Source organism: Solanum verrucosum, unplaced genomic scaffold (genome assembly GCF_900185275.1).
Source record: "Solanum verrucosum unplaced genomic scaffold, falcon-dt-bn FXZP01000060.1, whole genome shotgun sequence".
Classification (NCBI taxonomy): Eukaryota; Viridiplantae; Streptophyta; class Magnoliopsida; order Solanales; family Solanaceae; genus Solanum; species Solanum verrucosum.
The window spans coordinates 2,728,504-2,750,848 of NW_026020129.1; the positions used below are offsets into that span (position 1 = coordinate 2,728,504).

General features: G+C 35.2%; 4 protein-coding genes across 4 annotated transcripts; 3 read left to right on the forward strand and 1 right to left on the reverse strand.

Annotated features, from left to right (window-relative positions):
• Nucleotides 1–2,307: 2,307 nt before the first annotated feature.
• Nucleotides 2,308–3,717, forward strand: LOC125826344 (long-chain-alcohol oxidase FAO4A-like). The gene has a single exon (XM_049505651.1). The coding sequence runs from the start codon at nucleotides 2,308–2,310 to the stop codon at nucleotides 3,715–3,717; it is 1,410 nt and encodes a 469-aa protein (XP_049361608.1).
• Nucleotides 3,718–4,391: 674 nt separating this feature from the next.
• LOC125826833 (uncharacterized) lies at nucleotides 4,392–7,383 on the forward strand. The gene is made up of 5 exons (XM_049506176.1): nucleotides 4,392–4,742; nucleotides 4,824–4,901; nucleotides 5,944–6,025; nucleotides 6,266–6,408; nucleotides 6,955–7,383. Exons 1-5 carry the CDS (start codon nucleotides 4,443–4,445, stop codon nucleotides 7,162–7,164), a joined length of 813 nt encoding a protein of 270 aa, XP_049362133.1. The 5' UTR covers nucleotides 4,392–4,442; the 3' UTR covers nucleotides 7,165–7,383.
• A 2,214-nt stretch (nucleotides 7,384–9,597) lies between these two features.
• On the forward strand, nucleotides 9,598–11,146 carry LOC125826837 (protein MODIFYING WALL LIGNIN-1). The gene is made up of 3 exons (XM_049506180.1): nucleotides 9,598–9,776; nucleotides 9,947–10,155; nucleotides 10,892–11,146. Exons 1-3 carry the CDS (start codon nucleotides 9,672–9,674, stop codon nucleotides 11,127–11,129), a joined length of 552 nt encoding a protein of 183 aa, XP_049362137.1. The 5' UTR covers nucleotides 9,598–9,671; the 3' UTR covers nucleotides 11,130–11,146.
• A 593-nt stretch (nucleotides 11,147–11,739) lies between these two features.
• LOC125826827 (protein decapping 5-like) lies at nucleotides 11,740–21,579 on the reverse strand. Its single transcript, XM_049506169.1, has 7 exons — nucleotides 21,278–21,579; nucleotides 20,341–20,441; nucleotides 15,284–15,355; nucleotides 14,313–15,122; nucleotides 12,828–13,025; nucleotides 12,555–12,665; nucleotides 11,740–12,449 (listed from the first exon to the last, which is right to left on the reverse strand). Exons 1-7 carry the CDS (start codon nucleotides 21,462–21,464, stop codon nucleotides 12,240–12,242), a joined length of 1,689 nt encoding a protein of 562 aa, XP_049362126.1. The 5' UTR covers nucleotides 21,465–21,579; the 3' UTR covers nucleotides 11,740–12,239.
• Between the last annotated feature and the right edge of the window lie 766 nt (nucleotides 21,580–22,345).

The following is a 22,345-nucleotide window of genomic DNA, read 5'->3' on the forward strand; positions in this document are numbered from 1 at the left end:
GACACTTTTTTACCTTCAATTCATGATGCTAATTCCTATGATCATCATCATCAAGAAGACAATAATATTGATGATGATTCTTTCATTAACTTCCTCCAAACTTCAGCATCCATGAATGGAACTCCTCAACATGTAAGTATATATATATAAGGTCTTCTTCTTCTTCTTTTTAATACGTACGTGATTAACCCCTTAAATGAAAATTCTATCTCCAGAACTGACTAAGAGTATTAATCATCCCATCCTCGATTTTAAGTCATTATTTATTTTTCAGATGGCATGGATGATAAGTAATAGATTGCAACATCCAAGGCTGAACTTGTGCAAATTATCACTATGGCTATTATCAACAAGGATTGGAACATTTACACTTTGTGGTAAAGCAAGCTTGTCAACCCAATTTCCATATTTACAGAAATTTTCTAACATTTCACCAAAGAAAAGAGAAGAAATTGTTAAATCATGGGCAACAAGTTGTTTCAAACTCCTAAGGATTCTCTATTTTGCCATGAAAGTACTAGTTCTCCTAGTATTCTTCACTCAGGTACTATATTTAATTAATATAAAAGTTATTAGTTGATTAAATTCTATATCATTCATCTTAAAATAAAACAATGTATCTCTCATGATGTAGTCTTTTATTTTGGAGCAATGCATAAATATGTCATTTAACTAATTGGCCTCATTTCACATTTATGCACTCCAACTCTGGGTGTGAACAAATAGACACTTAACGAGATGTTGTTTTGAGATATCAGATTCATCTGAATTCAATACTTTTAACGTGATTTAAACCATATGGTCTACCAGCTTAGTTGAGAAATAAAAGAATATATAGCATGATATGTGATAGATAACGAATAAAATGAACATAAACTCATTTAATTAGCACAATTTAGAAATGTTTGGCTTGTGTCATTAAAGAACATTAATTAAAACAGTATGTAGTATTAGGTTCTTGTTCCTTTCTAATCAGATGCAATTAGATACTTTTGATAGGCACTTTAGTTTTCTTTTCTTTTTGTACATCTTAACTTTTTAAGTTTTACTTTTGGGACCAAGGGGTAAATTTGCTTCATAATAACTATAGCATGTCTAATTATTATCCATAGCAATAGTTTTGGAAAGGAGAGAGGCCTGGAGATCGAGAGAAGAGAGGCGAGTGAGAGTTTGGAGAGAGAGGATCAGAGATGTTAGATACATGTTGTTTATCAGATACAAGTTGTACCTCTCTCCCAACCTCACATAGATATACATATATTAGATACACATATGCAAAACTCGGTGAGCAGCGAGAGGGAATGAGAGAAAAGAGAGGTGAAACAGAGAGAGGAAAGACGCGAGCAAGAGAGGGAAAAAAAGGAGAGATTTACTGTAAAACTCTAAGTATAGCGATGTTAATAATATATTAAAACTCTAAGTATAGCTATGTTAGGTAATATATTAAAACTCTAAGTATAGCTATGTTAGGTAATATATTAAAACTATAGTTATGTACAGTAGATATAGTAACTATGTTTGCTAAAGTAGGTAAATTTTTCTTGTTTCTTTGCATTGTGCTGTTCATGTGCGACTTTGTTCATATACTATATCCAATATAGGATGCAACTACAAAGATATTGTCTGAACTATGTTGTAAATAAAACCTTGTTATAAAATTAAGCTCAGAAGAAGAAGAATATATGATAAAAGAAACAACATAAGATAACTTTCTTCTTTCAAGTGTGTCTACAATATGAGTTTCATTCTCTATGTGTTGTATTGCATAGAGGTAAACACAGAGAATGTCATAAACATGATATTAAGGGGGAAGATGGTGGAGTGGACATCCATGTAAATAATATATTCCATAATTCCTTCTTATTTCTTTCTCGAAAGTGAAAATCTTATTCGTTTTAGGTGAATGAGGAAAGTCAGAATCCACCATGGAAAGCACTTGGCTACATTGGACCTGATCCAGATTTCAAGAAGCAAAAACAAGAAAACATGAACTATAAGAAAAAGGATGATCAATCATTTGGACCACTTTACGAAGGAATCATCAGTCTGAAAAATTCACAGAAAATAACATTTGAGAGGCTGAAAAAACTAGGATTTTCTGTATCTAAACCGCATAATTTCAAGAACGCGAGGAGAAGCACAGAGTGCCCTGCTTTCACTATAGAAAGTGATGTTGTGGTGGTTGGTTCAGGTTCTGGTGGTGGAGTTATAGCTGGTATCCTTGCAAATGCTGGACACAAAGTGCTTGTCCTAGAAAAAGGAAGTTATCTTGCAAGAAGTAATCTTTCACTTCTTGAAGGAACTTCAATGGATCAAATGTACCTTGGAAGTGGAGTAGTAGCAACCAAGGACATGGATATTATACTACTTGCTGGATCAACTGTTGGTGGTGGCTCGACGATAAATTGGTCAGCTTCGATTCAAACTCCACAACATGTACTAAAAGAATGGTCCGAAAGTTACAATCTTAAACTGTTTGAAAGTGAACTCTACAAGGAGGCTATGAAGATTGTGTGTGAAAAAATGGGAGTTCAGTCTGAAATTGAAGATGAAGGGTTCCAAAACATGATTTTGAGAAAAGGGTGTCAAGAATTAGGATATCCAGTGGAAACAATCCCTACAAACGCACCCTCGGATCATTATTGTGGATGGTGCAGCATGGGTTGCAAAGATGGGAAGAAAAAAGGCACAGCTGAGACATGGTTAGTCGATTTGGTGAAATCAGGTAATGGTGCAATACTTCCTGAGTGTGAAGCATTGGAAGTGATCCATGAAGAAAAGAATGACAATTCAGGAAAACATAAAGCCATTGGAGTTACTTTTGCATTTCAAAATATTGAAGGGATGAGAGAAATTTGTATGGTGAAATCAAAAGTCACAATAGTAGCTTGTGGTGCTCTTAGCACTCCTTCATTGCTCAAGAGGAGTGGCTTAAAGAATCCAAATATTGGCAGAAACTTACACCTCCATCCAGTCGTCATCGCTTGGGGATACTTTCCAGATTCACCATCAACATCTAATGAAATATGGCCAAAAGCAGAGAAGAAAAGTTATGAAGGAGGGATAATGACAGCCATGTCTAAAGTCGTGGCGAATTTCGAAGGATCAGGATATGGTGCAGTCATACAGACACCAGGATTGCACCCTGGAATGTTTTCAGCACTAATGCCATGGGTTTCAGGCATAGATATCAAGATGAGGATGAGCAAATATTCAAGAACAGCGTGTATCTTCGCATTGGCAAGGGACAAGGGATCAGGGGAAGCACTTTCACCATATTCAATATCTTACAAGTTGGATCAAATTGATGAAGAAAATCTAAAAGTAGGCCTAGAGAAGACACTAAGAATCTTGGCAGCTGCTGGTGCAGAAGAGATTGGAACTCAACAAGAAAAAGGGAGGAGTTTGAAGGTGAAAGATGCAAGTTTGGAGGAGTTTGAGAGGTTTGTGAAAGAAGAAAGTTCAATAGGAATTGGAAAACATTCAGTTCCTATATGTTCAGCACATCAAATGGGAAGTTGTAGAATGGGAACTGATCCAACAAATTCAGTGGTTAATTCCAAAGGAGAAACATGGGAAGTAGAAGGTTTATTTCTTGGTGATTCAAGTGTTTGTCCAACAGCTATTGGAGTGAATCCAATGGTCACAATTCAGGCCATTTCTTACTGCACTGCACAATCTGTGCTCCAACTTCTAAAGAATCAAAAGTTGGAGTAAAACAACACTATTACAAAGGGAACCATGAAGAATTGTTTGTTGAAGTTTGTGTAGTATCTCTCCCTTCAACTTATGAGTTGAAGGCTAAAGTTGTTGGGATATATACTATAATCAAGAATTTAGATATAGCATTAATGGTAATATTTAAAAGTCTAAGCGGAAGAACATTTGTAATATGTACTATTAACCATGAGTTTAGATATAATACTTATTATAAAAAAGTTGATTATTTAATTTTAATAAAGTTTTAAATAGATCATATATTAGTTGATTCATCCTTTACTTGTATAACTCAGCTTATACACCAAAGATTAGATCAATCATCAAGTCAAGGTCACTTATGTTTCGCTTTTTGAGTCAAAGTGTGGTCCCAATCAGGGTTGGGATCGGGTCAAAGTCAGGACTTGGATCCCGTAGTAGGGTTGTGTCGGGGTTGTATCTGTATCCTAAGTCGAAGCTCAGGAGTCAGGGTCATCTGGGCTGGGGTCCAAGTTTTGGTTGGGTCAGGGATCGAGTTTCGGTAATAAGAAGTTTGACAAATTTTATAATTGTTGGAAGTTACATGTGTTGCTCTTTAGCATAATGAAAATGACTTTGAGCTTACATGTGCGGCCAATACTCTTCCACTTAATGAAAATCAGTAGAAAAAAAGACAAAAAAGTAAAGTCCAATATTACACTACTCCTATCTTGTATAAAAGATATTTATGTAAATTAACTTTATTCATGCACAATTTCTCTATGTATTTTTGTTCTTCCACCATGAAACCTTGTCCTAGAGGTTTATCTACAAATCCTAAAGCTCCAATCTTGATTTCAAAGAACTCAAAATCAGCTTCATTTGTGAAATGGGCACCTCTATTTAAGTTTTCTGGTTTTGAAGTTCCTGTTACTTTATCTACTGCTCGTTGTAGTCATTCTACAGTTCATGTTCCATCAGCACCAGTTATTCAATCGGATACTGATACAAGTATGCTTCATATTCCTGAAGAAAAATTTGAAGGGGTAGAGAAAAACCTAGAAAAGGTGACTTTTTTGCCTTTTGATTTGAATTTTTTTTTTTCACTTTTTGTGATTTTCTTGAAATTTTGGGTTGATTTCTTGCAGGTGATTTATAGCTGTCGGTTTTTCACGATTCTTGCAGTGTGGGGTTCCTTGATTGGATCTTTTCTTTGTTTTATAAAGGTAAATTTAGTCTTTAACCCTTTTGTATTTTGATCATTTTTTTACTTGATTATGCATTGCTATTGAGTTTCATTTCTTGTTGTTAAGTTAAAAGGATGATCAGCATCCCGGTGCACTAAGCTCTCGTGCATCCAGGGAAGGGTTGGACCATAAGGGTCTAATTGTACACAGCTTTATCCTGCATTTATGTCGGAGGTGTTACCACAATTCGAACCCATGACCTCCTGGTCATATAACAATAACTTCACTAGTAATGCCAAGGCTCCCTTTCAAGTTGTTAAGTTTTACAACAACTCGACCTATGACCTCGTGGTAGTATCTTTACCAGTAACGCCAAGGCCCCCCTTCCAGTCGTTAAGTTTAAAAGAACGGATAATTTAGCTAGAGATTATTCCTTTATTTGGATTGTTGGAGTGAATTAGATTGAATTTGTGGTGTTGTCTATCCCTTTTCTTTTACATGTTTTTTGAACTTTGTAGTATAGTCATCTACTCTTTTTGGAAGATCTTGACTTATTTGATGAGTTTTACAACTAGTTTTATTTTAGAAAGTATTGTAATCTGAGAGTATTCCTGTGCTTGATGAAATGCTTATTTTCTGTGTTGATAAGTTTTATCTTTTGTTGCCTAAATTCACTCCTTTTTATGGATTATTATTGTTTCAAGCAAATAACAGTATAATTACCCACTAGATATGGAGAGTTACAAATGATAGGTAGCAACAACGAATCAAGAATTAACTATGTCAAGGAAAACAAAAGAATCACTGCGCTAAGACGACATGAACTTTATCTGATGTATGAGACATGAATACATCTCCCTGCTACTACTGTTTCGAATTTTGTGTCTGCCACTGCAAGCCTGTACTGATAAAAAGAAGAGAATATGTAATTCAGTGGTTGTAAAGTACATTATTTCTGGATTAATGTCAAAATCCTCTAAGCTTTGATATTTGTCTATGATAAAATATAACCTTCTAATGGTATATTAATGTCCAGAACATACTAGTAAATGATTAAACTAACTTGTTTCTCCATTAACAGGGTTGCTCATGTGTGATTGCATCATTCCAAGGGTACTTTGCAAGCCGAGCTAACGTTATTGTGCATCTTGTCGAAGCTATAGGTGTGTCATTAATTACTACTTGTGTTCCTTTTCGTAAATGTAGTCTATCTATCCTCCTTTCTATCTGATGATTTGCTATGCAGAGTAGCTCCCGATGCACGTTATAGTTTTATACTGTCATCCTCCTTGGATATTCATCCTTTGCTCTAATATGTTCTATGATTTCTACCATAGCACAATCTCTTAGTTTCAATTTCACTAGTTTAAGAAGTTCTTGACGATGTATTATATTTCTTCTAGATATATACCTGTTAGGAACAGTGATGTTAGTCTTCGGTATGGGTCTCTATGAGCTCTTCATCAGCAATCTCGACAAAGGAAAATCAATGTCAGGGGAGATAACTCCATATAGATCAAATCTCTTTGGCATGTTCACTCTAAAGGTTAGTCTCAGTAATTTGAAAATGTTTTTATGAGCTATACTTGTGTCAATACTAAGTTGCACCTGCACAACTCTATATTCTGGTTTTATATGTTGTAGTCTCTTCCATCCAATAGTACTCTAAGGACCCCTGAAAATTTCTTGCTCCGTGCTGATGCAATTCATAGGGTTACCTACTTTTCAATGAATCACATGCTATGTTGCTCAGACTCTTCAAAAATTTAGATTTGTGTCTGATCTTTCAAAAGTAATGCATTTTTAGAGTATCCGACATGGCTGCAACAACATTTTGGAGAGTCTGAGCAACATAGATCTCATGTACTTATCGGTACTTGTTGTTTTTATGATCACCAATGTCTAGCTCCTCCGAGTTGAAAAAGGAAAGTTTTTGAAGAGATGAACTCAAGTAGTACTCATAACTCATAAATGATTAGTTCATATGCTAAGGAGAAAAGGCAGAGGATTAGTTCATGTTGGTTCCTTCTTGCTTGAATGATTCTCTCCACACAATGTGATTCTTGCTTTCTACATGTCACTAAATTGCCAGGAACGACCAAGATGGTTGGAAATAACTACTGTGAGCGGGCTGAAAACCAAAATCGGACATGTTATCGTGATGCTTCTTCTCATCGGTTTGTTTGACAAGAGCAAGAGGGCTGTTATACATTCACCATTTGATCTACTTTGCTTTGCAGCTTCTGTGCTTCTTTGCTCTTGCTGCCTCTATCTCCTTTCAAGACTCACTGATGAGAACTAAGCATTTTATAGATAGTTTGCAGTCTACAATTCCTAATGAAATGCTGTGGTATGTTTTACATGTTCTTGCACATGTATATATTTCTATGTAAAAAGGGGCAGCCCCGTGCTCTCCTGCTATGCACAGAGTCTGGAGAAGGATCGGACAACAAGGGTATATTGTTCCTTCCTATGTATATTACACAAATGCAATGTATAATATAAACTCTTTTGAGTGAAACTTGGAGCGCTCTTTTATTTTCCTTGTGATATAATTTATTGCGAGATTTATAACATTCAGCTTTTCTATTCAAGAAGAAAAAATGAATTTGATTTAAGTCAACAAAAAGTGTTGAAATGCCATAATTAGATTCTACTACGGATGTCTCTTAAAAGATATAAGTCTTAATTGAGGTATTTAAGATGAAATTTCATGTCAACTTTAGACAATAAGACTAAGACAATATCTCGTGCGAACAACAACCTTTACTATAAATAGTTATTTGCTGTTTGTTGTGTCTCACGTCAGAGTGGAGCTACCATTCTATTTATTAGTTTGCAAAAATTAATAGTTTTAGCCTATGTTCTGTGTTGTCTTAAAAATTCACTTTATATGTATAATCTATACAAAATCAGGACGGTTCAATAGAAAATATAACCTAAAGTCGAAATATATTATCTTTTATTTGAAAGATAGTTGATAATTATAGTTGATTTTGTAAATATTCACAAACAACATATTTAAATGTACGATTCAATCAACTTAAGATTTAATATGCTTCGCAAAAGTTTCAAACTAAGTATTAATTCTAAACCCCTCATTCTTGAAAGAACAATTATTTTTTATTAAAAAAATCATACAATCCTTATATATTTGAAAAGAGGCGAAGTATTGTTGGTATCATATTAGCTTTGTTGTCTAAAAATCTCATTTAATTATCAAAATATTTGTAAATTATAGTACTCTTTCCTTTTTTTCAAAAATAGGTGTGGAAAATCAAATCATTATCAATAGGTGAGAGTTCACGTAGCCAATCGACTTAGCTACTAAGATTCACCGTCAATTATTGTACTCACTCCACTTAAGTCTATTTTTTTTTAAATGGGTTCAAAATAGTTGTGACAAACTAATTGTAAGCATCCAAATCTAGGGGCCACCATAAATTGGTATTTGTGGAAATTTTACTATCTAAAATACCAAATTCCACAATTTTTTAATTATTATTTTTTAGTTTCTTTCTTATTTTGTCTTTTTGCTTTCCAGATCATTTTGCAAAATTGCATCATTCGGTGGCAAATACAGCTCAACAGCTCAAATATGCATTTAATTATTTTCTGTCTTTGTGCAATTTATCTAATTCCTCAATCTGACCTGTAATTGAGTAACTTAATAGAAATTTTTCCTTTTTTCTTATTTGTAGAAGAGAATTTAAACTTCTTAGTCATAATTTTTCAAGTTGTGTGATCATTTTTCATTTTTAGATTAAGGTATTAAAAATAATATATTTTTCTTTAATTACTTATTATCTTCACATATTTTTCCTGAGTGACTTTGACTCTTTTCCATGAACAAGCATATATATATAATGAATGATATAAGATTCAAACTTAATATTTTTATCTACTCTAATATCATATTAGAACATACTTTTATTTGTTTAATTTTTTATTTTATTTTATTTTTTTTTAAACCCTCCCAGGAGCTCCCACCCCTTTTGCTCTCTTGATGACTCGAACTCGCAACCTTCGAATTAAAAGTGAGGAGTGCTTACCATCCGAGCAACTCCCTCTCGTCATTTGTTTAATTATCATCTTCGTTGAAAGAGAATATAAATACATCATAAGAGTACAAAATTTTAATCATCTTAGTATAATACCTAATATTGCCTATGTTTGTTTTAGTAAAATATAAATTTCTTTATTATTAATATTGAAGAAAGGTGACTGAAAAATGAATTCCTTAATTTCAAAAAAGTACCTTATTTATACTCCTTCCTTCCTTTTTTTCAAAATTGTCATAATTTCTTTCTTTATAAAAATTAAACTTTATGAATTTTAATCAGCATTTTAACTTTAAAAATTAATGAAATAATTCTTGAAAAATGAAACGCTACGAGTATTTTATAGGGGAGAAAATATAATAAGATATATTACAACTATACAATAATATAATCCCATCAATTATAGAAAATGTGTGATTAACCTCAAATTTTCCCCATCCCCACATAAACCTCTTCAAAACCAAAACAAATAAACATTTCCTCACTTCCAACCATAAAAGACACTCCCCCCCAACCCCCAATATGTCTCTCTCCTTCAACAACTTGAAAATCCACTAAAACAGTTAAAGAGTTGACTAGTTGAATAATTACAAATCAAGAATTGATGCCTATCAAATATTTCTACCACCAAACTATATATCCTTTGAGTAATCTTCAAGTTTTCTTTGTGAAACCTCTGTTTTTTCTCTCTTTATTCTTCTTTTCTCATTGAAAAAATACAACCCCATAAAAAGAAAAAAAAAGTGTTATGGAAAATCATCAATTCATTTACCCAATTTTTATCTCTTTTATCACTGCCCTTGCCCTTGTTTCCATCTCTCTATGCATAGCTGCTGAATTCAAGAAAACAAAGGTAATTTTTTTTTACTTTTTAGTAAAGTTTGCGTACATTCTATCCTCCCAGACTCTGTTTTCTAGAATTACACTGGATATGTTGTTATTGTTGTTTCTTTTTCTTTTCAATTGGATTTTTTTTTTGTTTGTTTAATTTTGTTTGATTGTTTTTTTTTTTTATATTTGTAGAAGGAAGATCTGAGGTTTGATGGGAAATTGTGTTACTTGCCAAAAAGTGTAGCTTTTGAATTGGGTATTGGAGCTTTAATTTGTTTAATTATGGGTCAAGTGATTGGAAATTTGTTGATTTGTATAAATGTCTTCTCAAGGGATCATCAAAACAATTCAAAGACTAGCAAGAAACCTACCATTACTGGCCTCATTTGTTTTATCTCATGGTAGGTACTCCATCCATTTCTAAAATCAATTTTTTTTTTTGAGTTTAAGTTATGTACATCGTGAATATAAAAAAGAAAATTATTAATATACCCAACACATAAGCATTCTTGAAAAGTGAGAACTACAATTTTAAAAATATGACAGGATAATTGCTATAACAAATAAAGATGATCTTATATAAAGTTCTTTATATTGGTGATATAAATCATTTAATACTTTTATCAGGTCTAAATAAGGGGAAATTATGAAATTTTAATAGAGAAATTTTTATACTTATTCATTTGATAGAATAGGAATTAGTATTGAAGTGGCAAGATACGAGTGTTAAAACAAAATGTGCAACATATGCACATGAATGTTTGAAGTTAAATTAATTCAAGAATTTTTTTTCGTATTTTAATTGATCAGGTTTCTCTATTTTTCTGATGACAAATAATATTGCATGTGGCTTATAGTTACCCACCAATAAAAGAATTATAAGTTTCAATATTAACTTCTTAAAAGTTCATTGCTACCTTCATTTTATAAAACAAATTAATTTATAAAATATTAGTACTATTTTTTCTTGATGCACATTTGGATAATTTTCCCATCAAAATATCCTCACCTTCCGCTTTTACTCGTTCAGTATTTACTTGGACACCTTTAAGGAACAATAAATAGAATATCAATTTTACAATATTGCCTTTTGAATGTAATAAATTTAATATTTTGAGAAATGACTATATTTTGCAGGTTGAGCTTTGTGATGGCAATAATTTTGATAGGAACTAGCATTAGCATGAGCAAAACCCAACCACTTGGTGAAGGGTGGCTAGATGGTGAATGTTACATAGTCAATAATGGTGTCTATATTATTTCAGCTATTTTGGTATTTATAACTTTGAGCACAACACTTGGTCCCCTTATCTTCAAAATAAGAAAGAAGGACCAAGTACAAACAAGCTGGCAAAATACCTCTACAACAAGTTGAATATATAGAAGAAAAAAAAAGATACAAATGTATGAGAAATTATGAATTACAAAATGCATAGACTTACTTAGCAACAACTTTTTTCTTATTCTATTTTTATGATAGAGAATCAATGCTCTCCAACCTCCTTTAAAAAAGCTCATAAGATCCAACTTCCAAATACAAATGTGTATCTCTTTCTTTTCTCATTCCTTTTTATAATTATGATGTTCATATCGACTTACACATATCTCAACTGATTATATTATATGGAGTACACCTTATTACCTCCTACATGTCAACACCCCTCACCCTCCGTTTTGGGGCCGGGGTAAGGGGTGGGGGGATGGAAGGAGAATAAAGTGAAGACCTATGTTTTATGTGGTCCCTTTCAATCTAAGAAAAAGATTGGAAATGCACAAACTTTTTTTCTTCCTCCACACATGGTGGTGATGTGTTATAAATTGCAAATTAATACATTGAGATCATGAGATGTATAATTAATATTTCAAGGAGTCAGAAAATGCACGTGTCCAGCAGAAAAATCCTCCACCATCTAGGAGACATTTGTTAATATCACTTGTCTAAGAAAATCTTTCTAAAAAAAAACACAGCTAAATTAGGGGACCAGTTCCTCTCCAAGAATCCTGTTCGTATTCACTGAATACGCCAAATATATGTAATTATTTATACAAAAGTGTCTACTTATGTTTTTTAATACTGAAGAGAAGACCAAGTTCATTTCCTCAGTCTAATTTGAGCTAAAGAAACTAACAGACAACTTACACATCAAATCTCCTTGATCTAACGACAAGTTGTGTGTATACCAGACGAGATAACAAGTGAACTGATTGAAAAAATCAAATCTCCACTAGGGCATACATACACGATAGCAATAGTCGTGTAAAGCATGTAGAAAACCTGGCTCGCTGGACCAAAAAATAAAACATGAACCAGCCATGAATAACAATTCCTAACACACCTGCAACTGTAGTAATTGGTAGTTTGGTAACATTTGGTATTGAACTCCTCAGCAAATGTCATAAACTAGCGGGAGATTTACTCTGCCATTGCGTTGAATACTGCAGAAAATGACATAACAAGACACCATGCAGAACTCCAATGAATACGTTACATCCTCATGTGCGCTCCTCCACGGCCCCTACCGCCATAGTTATTATACCCCCTTCCCCAACCATAGCCATATGCACCACGGTGCCCACCATTTCCAGGCCCATAGCCATATGCACCACGGTGCCCACCATGTCCAGGTCCATAGCCACCAGGCCCAGGCCCATAGCCACCATTCGCATAAGGCCTTTGTTGATGGTTACCGAAAGTCTGGAGGCAATAACAAAAAAAGGAGTGACTTGTTAGTTACTGTCACTAGTGTGTATTAGTAATTGATCAAAACTCAGTGAATATTTAGTTGAGGGGTAGACGAACCTCACTATCCTGCCTCATCCTCTGAGAAAGGCGATTCTGCCCATTCCTACCTCCACGAGCAACTGTATTGCGGGATATATTATCAAAGAAGTCATCCTTATTATAGGCAGGCTGTGCAGAAATCAGGAGGAGAATTAAATGATCAAAAACTTAAAACGCTTATGGCAATCATATTATATGAGTAATACGACTCAAAGGCTGGTAAAGAGGAATATAATGCAAAATAACATGTGGATAATTCGATTATACGTGTTTAAAATGCTTGACACCTACTTTGGGATCAGCATTAGAATCCAAGCCATGATCTACTTCATTCCCCTTGTTATCATTGACCAAAGCAATATCCACGCCGTCCATCTTTTTAGCTGTTTGTTTTGCTTTTCCAAGATAACCCCACACCTCATCTTTGTTGAACTTCTCATTCATTGCAACAAAATCAAACTCTTCGGTAAACTCTGAAGATGATTGCAACTGCAAAAGTTCAACACAAAAATAAATTCATAAGCTGGTTACGAAATTGCTTCCAGAGGCAGAAACAGTTTTTGACAAAGAAGAAACAAATTTATAAAGCAAAGGTAATTTGCATTGTTACGGAAGCATCGTTCGTTTTGGAACACTTTTGGAAATGGTATGGATCTTCAAGTCCCTTAACTTATTGATAACAGAGAATCTTAAAGAAGCTATGTTTGATGCAATTCCACCCTTTAGGTATTATGCCCGAGGAATGCAGGAGCTATAGGTTAATTATTCTCGTTTAAAATGTTAGACCAGTCATTTCATAAACCCCGACCGCCTAAACCCCTTATTCGATCTCTTACATTCTTTTTATGGCCCAAAACGAATACCACGAAAGCTCTTCTCCTTCTTCATCCTTCGCTCTATATTTTCAGCTTGAATTGCCAGTGGTAAAACCTAAAAGGTATACAAAGTGAATTCTCACAACACTCTTACTTTAGTAATGCTATTTCTTCCATCGTTTCTCCATCTCATCTCTCTTTCTCTACTGAAAATGCATCCCTTCTACCATCCCCTTCCGTCAGGGGCCTTAATACGTCCTACATCAATTTGCTAGGCTTTCACCACAACATATTCATACCCACCACATGCCTATACAGACACATTATAAAAAAAAACTTTACTTGAGCTTCAGACAGGTAGTAAGCAGGAATTAGCTTTTGCATCTTAAATCCACATTGTGACAAGAAAGCTGCATCTAGATTTATTGAGTTCTAGTTCTCCATTGCTTCTAGATTTTTCTTTTTCCAGAAAACAGTAAAATAAATGTAAACCCATTGATTGTTACAAGATAACCGCAAATATGCATAATTGTGTCAATCCAATCTACTTTACCCGTAGAAGAGTACATGCAACATACTATGTCCAGATCAATATAGAACACGGATGTAAAGTTTGAATTTAAAGGCAAAGGAGGAAACAGTGATAGAATCAAACTACCAAGCACATCACACTTTGACGAGCAAGGGCATAACTTAGGATCCTAGTAGCACCCAACCTCAAATAAAAATGGAAAGCAAGCAAGCATCGGATGTACATGGTCACTTGTCGAGCAATTAAATGAATGACAAGCAGAACCAGTTCCACAGTAATTCAACCACTTTAATACTGGCATCCAATGGACTTGCCACTACAAATCATAGAATAAGGCAATTGAACTACGTAAGGGCAGAAATGGTTCTATATCAATAATTACAGTAAAAATTCAACCAGACACTGGTCAAAAAATGAAGAGCAAATAACCTTCTTTGCAGCAGGTGGCAGTGGCAACAATGGCGCTTGGACTGCTGAAGTAGTAAATGATGACGAGGGATTCTGAGGTTCTGAGCTGAGAACACCAAGGTTCTTCTGATCTAAATATAATTGCCCAGAAAAACTAGGTAGAGATAACTGATCTGGAGTTAGCAATCTGGGAGGTTGTTGTGGAAAGACACCTGATGAGGAATCTACAACTGGGGATACAGGATATAAGGGTGAAGCATTAGAACCTATTCTAGAAAAGATTGGAGCACCAGAGTTGCCCACAGTTTGACTAGATTGGGGAAATGCAGGAGTATATGCATAAGAAGGCATGGAAGAGGTTACAGATAATAAGGGAGATACAATGTTAGTACTGGGAGCCATAGGAAGTTGCTGTGGTGCAAGACTTTGTCTGCTAGTTAAAGATAAAGAATTTGCAGTGGTAACCACAGGCACTGGAGCTACGCTTTTTGGTAGAACAGCTGAAGTGAAATGTTCAGGGCCTTGGAGTGGGTAAGCCTGCTTCAAATCCTGCATCATCACATGTGAAGCAGAAGGTGGAAGAGAATGTTGTGAAGCATGGTGACTGCTAGCGGGTTCACTGTATCTTTGCTGGTAAGAGGGAGCTGCATAAGAACCCATGTTGGATTGAGTTGCCTGAGAAGCGCCATATTCAGTCTGGTTTACCGATTGATGCAAAGGTGGCACACTATTCAAGGAAGCAGGTCCCTTGTAAGAGCCATATTCTGTAAAAGATCCACCATTAAGTGACACCGATTTTGAAGAGCTTGGGGAGACTCCAGCATAGCGTGACTACAGAAATCAAAATGGCATTATATTACTGTGGAAGAAAAATAAAATCTAGCAACTACTATCAGATTTTTTGGGTACATATTATCAGCATAATCTCCCATGCAAATTTTACAATAGATAGTTTAAGGCATCATCTATTGCAAATAAAGCAGATTAAGCACCTGAATAATTGCAGGATCATTATCCAATGATTCTTCCACTTGAGGAGATGGCGAGGATTTTACTTGCAAATCCTGAAAGAGAAGATATTTTTCTTAGAATCAACCTTCAAAGGCAAAGAGAGAAAATGCTGATCTTCTGACTAAAAGGAAACCGATTACCACAAAATCAGTGAAGCACAAAATTTACGAATAAATTGATGCAATGAAGTCACTCCAATTGGTCATTGCAAGGACAACAACCAGGCAGACTTCTTGTATGTAACCTCCTTCCGTTAATTGCCCCACCACCACCCACCTTTTAGGGACAGAGAGTTATTTTAAGAATGGGAAATAATTTTTCTGAACTTATTTTTGAGAAAGGCAACAACTTGCATATATAGCAAAAGGCGGCAGTGCCGGCACTTGGGTAGTGCTGAAATGAGTAGTTACAAGCTCATATAAGAGCCAAAAGGAGACTGTCCAGAACTATAGAGCTGCACTATTACAATTTTACCTATTTTGATCTATCAAATCCCCTGTTATCCCCAAAAAGATTGTGTTTACACCAAAAGTAGAAGAGACTACGACACTTCATCCTAATTTTGTGAATGGAGCTGCTTGTATCTTCAAAAATTCTTGAGTTTTGCTCTATCCAGACTATCCAGCATATGCAAGCTGGGATCAATTGCCACTAATTCTCACCTCTATATCTTTTTCCAATCTCCTTCCAGTTACTAAGTACATCAAAAGTGGTTATGGGCATGACCCAGCTGATACCTAGGATACAAAAGAACATGTGCCACAAAATTGTAGTTATCTTGTGATAAATTAATAGGTGCATTGACTTTCAACTCAGGGTCAGGGCCAAAACACTGTTACAGAGGTATTATAGTTTAGATTCCAATACACAGATTTAACAGTGAAGATTTCTTCGCTATTCAGCTTCCAACTTGGATTGTCTGGAACTTTAGCAGTCATCTTGAAAGCTTCCAGAATGTGTAGCAAGTTTGCTACTTAGTTGAGTTCCCCGTCATTTAAAGCTCTCCTAAAAATCAGGTTTCATTTGTGTTTGCCCATACCTGATTAACCTTTGGTTGTAGTCGCATGCTGATAGAGTATAGTTCAGAGAAGAGGTTCTCTTTAGAGGACTTTGACCCGTCGAAATATCATCCCAAAAATCAGTTTTTAGGCCATTCCCAACCTTGACACATATGGTTTATTTAAAGCTGGTCATTGATTCCTGATTATTCACCATAAGATGGTAGTCTGGTACCATAAGTGGATCTACTTGGCACTTGCTAATGTTGTCCATTGGCTTGGGCGATTGGCAAAACATACTTTTGGGAGATGAACTTTCTCCAGATTGTGTTGTCTTCAAAATTGAATCTCCATACCCATTTTTGGAGAAGACTGATTGTGGAAACTGAGGTTCCTAATGCCCAAACCTCCTTGCTTCTTATTGAGAGTTAGTTTCTCCCATTTCAACAGGTTCCAGCTTCTTCTTTGTTTGTTGTCTTGCCAAAGGAAATCTCTTCTCAACTTATCAATCTTTTCTTCCACACTCCCGGGAATAGGAAATAAACCCATCATATAAGTTGGGAGAGCATCTAGTACTGAATTGATTAGAGTTAATCTTCCCCCTAATGACAAGTAGTGGCTTTTCAGTCTTGCTAATTTTTTGTCACATCTTTCAATTACCTCATTCCAAATCTAATCTCCTTAGATTAGCTCTTTGCACCAACTGGCATTCCTAGATATCTATTGGTAGGGATCCCAACTGACAGTCTAGATTTCTAGCAAGTGCATTGAGCCCATCATCAACCTGATTAACTCGATAAAGATAGCTCTTAACCCAGTTCATATGTAGGCCACAGAGGGCTTCAAATATGGTAAGAATGGATCTGAGGTGCCTAATCTGAATCACTTGTGCATCACAAAAGATTAGAGTCATCTGCATAAAGCAGGTGGGTGATCTCCAGATTGTTGCAATGTTGTTAAAGGATCCAAAGCCCTTGATCCATTTGTTTGATTTAGATGTTCTTAATATGTGGTTTAGGCCTTCCATTGCTAATTAAAAAAAAAAGGGAGATGGAGGATCCCCTTTTCTTAACCCCTACTTGAGTGAAAGAAACCTTCGGGGCTTCCATTAATTAATACTGAAAACTTAACAGTTAGATACACCGGTTTATATATCTTCTCTAAATCCCATATCCCTCAGAATCTTCAAGAGAAAGGACCCATTGACATGATCAGAAGTGTTTTCGACATCAAGTGCATACAATTCCAGGTCTGTTTCATTTAGTCCTGGAAGCTACCAACTCATTTGCTAGCAAGGCTGCATCCAGGATTTGCCTCCTTTATAAGGCCATCTGATGGTCATTGACAAGTTGCTCCATGCCAGTTTTTAGCCTTTCTGTGATGAGTTTTGAGATAATTTTGTGAACTCCTCCTATTAGGCTTATAGGTCTATAGTCCTTAAGCTCATCTGCTCCATTCTTCTTTTGGATAAGGGCAATGAAAGTAGTATTTACTGAAAATACCAAAAGGTAGAGAATCTACAAAAGGATATGCTTCTCTACAAACTCCACCCAATCATCTATACAATAAGGAACTTTTTGTGTACATCAAAAGAAAATGAGGGAATGGAGACTAACTCCTCAAATTAAGAGAAACTCGACTCTACTCCTACAAAAGCTCTCTTATTTCTCTCTCTCCAAACAACCCACATTAACGCAAGTGGAACCACGTTCCAAGCCCTACGTCTTCTCCTCCTCCCATTCTTCCAGCTGAACATCAACTCTTTCACAGTTTTCTGCATTGCCCATGGAGTGTCAAACCACCTAAACATATGACAAATCCCAGAATAACCACATGGTTAAACCACAATTTAGCAAGAGATGATCCACATCCTTGCCCATCTCCTTACACATGTAACACAAACTAACACAAGCAACCTTCTGCTTTCTAAGATTTTCCGCAGTGAAGATCACCCCTCTAGCGGCTAACCAAGTGAAAAACCGAACCTTCCTCGGCAGCTTGGGAATCCATATTGCATTACATGGGGAAACGTACTCCTCCCTAACTAAAAGCTTCTCATAGAAAGATTTAACAGAGAACACTCCATTATTTCCAAGCCCACCACCAAACATCGGAGTTCTCAACTGGATTGACTTCCCTATGTAGTAAGGCTAATAATCTTTGTAACTCCAACACTTCCCAATCTTGAAATTCCCATCTAAATCTCAAGCCCAAAAAAAGTCTCCACCTTGTGTCCCCCTAAGTTGTAATATTGTCGATTCTCTTTGGCAATATATTCTGTACAATCTCTAAAAATCATCTTTCAATAATGTCCCCACACTAATTATGACCCTAAAAATTTACTCTCCCGTCATCTCCAACCTTGAATGAGATATTTTCCCATAAAATACTCTCATACCTTCAAGAGATTCCTTTATAGACCACACCTGAAAGGCAAAGTGATATCTCTAGACCATATTTATCAGCTATCCCCCCCCCCCCCCACACACACAAAGCTTGTACCTCCACCACAAACCTCCATAATCATTTGTCAAGAAAGGCTTTATTAAACACCTTTAAATCTTCAATGCCAAGACCTCCCTATTTTTACGGAGATGGGATAGTGTCCCACTACACCAAGTAAAATTTCCTTGTCTATCTGCCACATCCCACATAAAATTTCTCCAAATCTATTCCAATTTTTCCGTGACAGAAAATGAAGCATAAAACAAACACATGTATTAAGTAGGGATGCTCGAAAGTGTGCTCTTATTGAGCACTTCTTTTCAACCTTTCAACAAATATCTCTTATGCCACCTTGTTAATGTCCTCTAAACTCTCTAAATAACCAAATTCCACACTATGTTGTAAGAAGAACCCCAACCCTACATTTCAAAACTTGAACAAGCGATCCAATGTCATTCTTGTATTTTTGTTGATGTATTCTTGTTTGACCGTATCTTTTTGGTTATGTACCCCCATATACACCCTTATTTTTTTGTTGTTTGTATTTGTATTTGACTTTATTTTACTTGACTATATTTTGTGATGTATTCTTGTTTGATTGTATTTTTGTGGTTATGAACCCCCTATATACACCCTTATACCAACGGCGAAGACTTTATCTACTAAATTGCTACTTCAATGGCAGACAAAGTTCTAAATGGTTTCGACGGCGGACGAAGGTTTTATCTTATCAAATGAAATGAAGCTTTCATGGGTGATTTCAATGAATTTTTTAAATGTATTTGCAACAGGAATAATCTCACACTCCCTCAAATTAATTTTTAAGTCCTGTCCCTGCCTGTCACTGAAACCAAGTGAGAACTTGGCCTAAATCATCCAACTGGGTCTCAACTGCATCACAAGGATCAACGTAACATCTGCAAACAATAAGTGAGACACCAATATCGTCCCTACACCCCCAACGAAAGAATCAAAACCCTTCAAGTAACCCTCCAAAACAGTTTGATCCATCATCCTGCTCAAAGCTTTCAAACTTAGAATAAACAACGCAGAAGATAAAAGGTCCCCTTGTTTTATTTAAGTTAGTTGTAAAGAGGAGCTTGTGTGTATAGAACAGTTGGATCAATTTTTTGGAAGCCTAAGGTTGTGTGCAAATATGTACATCAGGCACCATTTTGGTGTTAATTTTTACACCTGATTGAATATATATTCACAAATTTTGCACAAAATACCCTCTAGGTTGTCCAGTACAAAATTATCCTCGCGAGTCTAACTAGTCAAATCAGATGAAGTGAATCATCAAAGTGCGCGCAAGATGGCCTAGCCCAGCCCGGACACCACGGTTTATCAAAAAAAAAAAAAAGACATAGTCAACACGACATGGCACAATAAACTCCCTGTACGAACAAAATATTGGTTTCTAATTTGAGTAATGATATGTAAGTTTGAAAGAGAAATTAAGAAATTTAGGCACATATACTTTGGAATGAGCATATACAAGTCAAAAGTAGAAGCATCACGTTAAGCAAACTGCATTGAGTCTCTTTACTAAGAGTAGAAGTGAGATTTATACCAATCAAAATATATGCATGTACCTTAATATCACTCCCACGAAACAAAATGAATTCAAAAACTTTATCATTTGGAGGAATCTGTGGACCGTCTTTCTTACGCCCCTCAGTTCCATATGATCTCACTGCAAATAGATCACTGGTTAAAATAAGGCATTTTGTCCATAATTGATGAGAGCTCCGAAATGGAAATAATCATAAGCATAAAGCCAGCATCCAATTCTGAAACTAATATTCCTGACCCTCTATCTCGGGAATGCACAAGTTCTTGAGAAACCTATATGGTTGACAAAAAAACGCACTAAAGCAGCGCTATAGAAAAACTAAGCTTCATTCCATAAAAAAACAGTGTTTCACACAAGGGTGGAGAAGAAGATTCTTCACCATTTGCCCCATTTTGATGCAACTCAGTTCAGCCACGCATGATTAAACTCCAGCAATGATAAAAGTAAACTTATTTACACATCATATTAAACTTTATTTTCTAGGGAAAGAAAAACATCCTCAGGTTCATCTGAATTGCAGAAATGATATTTAATATTAAGTTGGACCAAAATTAAGAGGATTTAAAACCCAATGGTGTAAAGCCAGTTATTGGTTACACAAGTGTGCCAAAGATTTGAAATATCCTTCTGTTTCACTTAGAATAGACAAGAGAAGAGCTGCACTTGAGGCTTCAAAGAGTGTAAGATTGGTGTCAACCTTCTGTTTCACTCCAAAATCCACAACAACATGAAACCATGTACCAACTTACAAACTCACATCTAGTTGAGAACTTTTTCCTGGCATTCCTTTTTTTTGTTATTGAAGATGCAACAGAACCATGTCATCATTTAACAAAGCCAATATAATCTTTGAAACAAAACAATAATCCATTTCCAGTTTCACATCAACAACATATACAGATACAACAATGCGTATAATTAATACGAAAAATTACAACACGACGCTAAAATCTAACCGTTCTTCAAACCAAGGGAAGAGTCCTTAGTATTAAGAAAGTCCAGCACTCCTTCATAACGAATCTCGGACTTCGATGTCAGACTTATGAAACTACCGATATACGAATCCGGCGTAGATGACGGCGATGGTGACACCGCCGCCGCCGCTGTCGACGGCGGTTGATTGATACCGGAATCATTCGCCATCGTTTACGAAAGAGGAAAAATCAAAATTAGGGCGCTGCGTGCGTATAAATTTTTGGCTGTTTATTTGTTATGGCTTTGCTTTTTTTGTGAGAAGAGAGGGCGGTTTCTATTTTGGGACCATACCCTTTGGCTTGTAAGGGCATCTCCAATACATTCTTGTATTTTACTTTCTAAATATAGAAAGTTTTTTATTTATTCAGACAATCAACTTCAATTCAATTCTCTATTTTACTTTTTAAAAAGGAATTTTTTTCTCTCTCCTCAATATTATATTATTATTTCTATTTCATTCTTATTTTCTTATTTCATAATATAAATCATTTATTTCTTTTTCCCAAATAATTACTTTATATAATTTTTAATGTGATATAAAATTATTTTTTATTCTAAATTTTTAAATAACATAAATTGCAAGAAAATATAATATAATACATAAATTAGGGGACAAATTCAAATAAAAGTGACATACAATTACATAAACACTCAATTTTCAAAATTATTACGTTGCTCCCATAAATGCTCTATTAATGCATTGCGGAGTTCAAAATGAGCATTTTTGTCCTTAATTTTTTTATGTCTAGCTAAAAATTGTTCAAACCAGAGATTTTCATCTACCACCATTTCTATAGGTGGAGTTGGAGCCTCTACGACATCTTGAATTGGTGCATTGAGATCACGTTCATCCTCAATTATTATGTTGTGCAGTATAATATTTATATATATTTTACTTACACAATTTTGATTCATATTTTTGCAGATTAATCAAGCAAAAATGCTACTTATGCGCGAACCAACTTATAAAAAAAGTTTTAAGTTTGATCATGTATGGAATCTAATGAAAGATTTTGAAAAGTTTTAGGATATCGACACCGGAAAGAAAA